Source organism: Mus caroli, chromosome 6 (assembly GCF_900094665.2).
Source record: "Mus caroli chromosome 6, CAROLI_EIJ_v1.1, whole genome shotgun sequence".
Taxonomy (NCBI): domain Eukaryota; kingdom Metazoa; phylum Chordata; class Mammalia; order Rodentia; family Muridae; genus Mus; species Mus caroli.
The window spans coordinates 114305855-114307208 of record NC_034575.1 but is presented as its reverse complement, the minus strand read 5'-3'; the positions used below and the strand labels follow the sequence as shown (position 1 = coordinate 114307208).

General features: G+C 49.1%; 1 protein-coding gene across 1 annotated transcript in view; it reads right to left on the bottom strand.

Annotated features, from left to right (window-relative positions):
• Cacna2d4 (calcium voltage-gated channel auxiliary subunit alpha2delta 4) overlaps window positions 1-1354 on the bottom strand; it is a 111090-nt gene that overhangs the window by 78908 nt on the left and 30828 nt on the right. Inside the window, exons 7-8 of the mRNA XM_021164150.2 lie at window positions 1017-1077; window positions 532-682 (exon numbers count right to left, since the gene is read on the bottom strand). Of these exons, the coding sequence (XP_021019809.2) occupies window positions 532-682; window positions 1017-1077 (212 nt within the window). The remainder of the gene's footprint in view (window positions 1-531; window positions 683-1016; window positions 1078-1354) is intronic.

The window sequence follows — 1354 nt, the reverse complement described above, 5'->3', positions numbered from 1 at the left end:
GCCACCACCCCTGGCTCCATTTTGTTTTTAAGACTCCATTCTGAGTTAACTTGCCCTTAGAGAGACATGGCCAATGAAGAGGCAAAAAACAGCAGGACACATTCCGTCTTGTTCTCCAAATGCTATTTTAAACTGTTATCCTTGGAGAAAACTACTGTCTAGAAAGCTACAGTCTGCTTTCCTTGAAGTGACATGGCCTCTACCCTTGGGCTCTGGGAAAGAAAATTCCTTTACCCTCTCATGTAATGCCAAGGCTTAGAAACCCCTGCTTGCGGTTTTTTCCTTTATAAACCCACTTCACCTAGAGCTGAGGGGAGGGTCACTCTCCTTCCTGTTCCATCAGAAAGAGAGCATGGCCCAAGTGCGAGCTTGAATAAAGACCCTCATTTCATGTGCTTGTATCCGAATCATGGTTCCTGGTGGTCTCTTTGGGGTTTTTGCAATCTGAGCACAACAATGGTACAGGAAAAGAATATTTTCCCAGAGCAGGTGAGAGCAGAGAGCCACTGCAGAACAGGAAGCCACCATTACCGCGATGATGTTCACAAAGTCGTTCTCTCCCAGGGTGTCCAATATGGTGGTAATGGTGTGCTTGGCGATAGCCATCCTCAGCCCCTTCATGCTGCCGCTCATGTCCACCAGAATTACGATGTCTTTGGGAGACGTGGCAGCTTGTATGTACCTTATCAGAAAGAAAGGCAATGGGAGGGAGGCTAAGGCTGTACTGCACCTNGCTGGGAACCTCCAGTTCATTTATTTGGTCTAGCCCATGGGTTTCCTCAAGTTTAGGCCAGTGCCCTCTTGTCCCTAGGTTTCACTGTGTGTTGTAACCCCTGGACATGGAGGCTGCTGGGGTGCTGAGATTGGAAGTAAGCCTTCTTATTCCTTGGTTGGATTAAACCACTGAGGTCCCTTCCCAAGCCTCTGAGTTAGGGAGGGTGCAAGAAAGCCAAGGCAAGCCCAAAGGATGAAAGAGAGATGCTGGGGCACAGTACTCCTCCTCTGGGAGTGCTTACCAGCCACGGTTTCTGCAGTCGAAGGTGATGACTCCGTTTTCATCAGGCATCCACTTTATTCCTGGGGAAACAAGGCTGCATTTCTCACCAGCCCAGTGAGTTGCCCGGAGGCCCTGGCTGTTGCTGACTAACCCCCAGGACAGGTTCTGCTTCTGATATGGAGAACATGCTGAGGGTGCTAAGCTATNCCCTGTAAACTGCAGCAGCTGGAAGGATGGAGGCCACTTACTTTTGATAGGAAGGAAGATACTTTCTATCAAGACTGTCAGAGCCACAGTGGAGATCCACCCATTCTGCGGCTTGTTTGTGAGGTCAAACCTCATATCAGATAAAGAAGA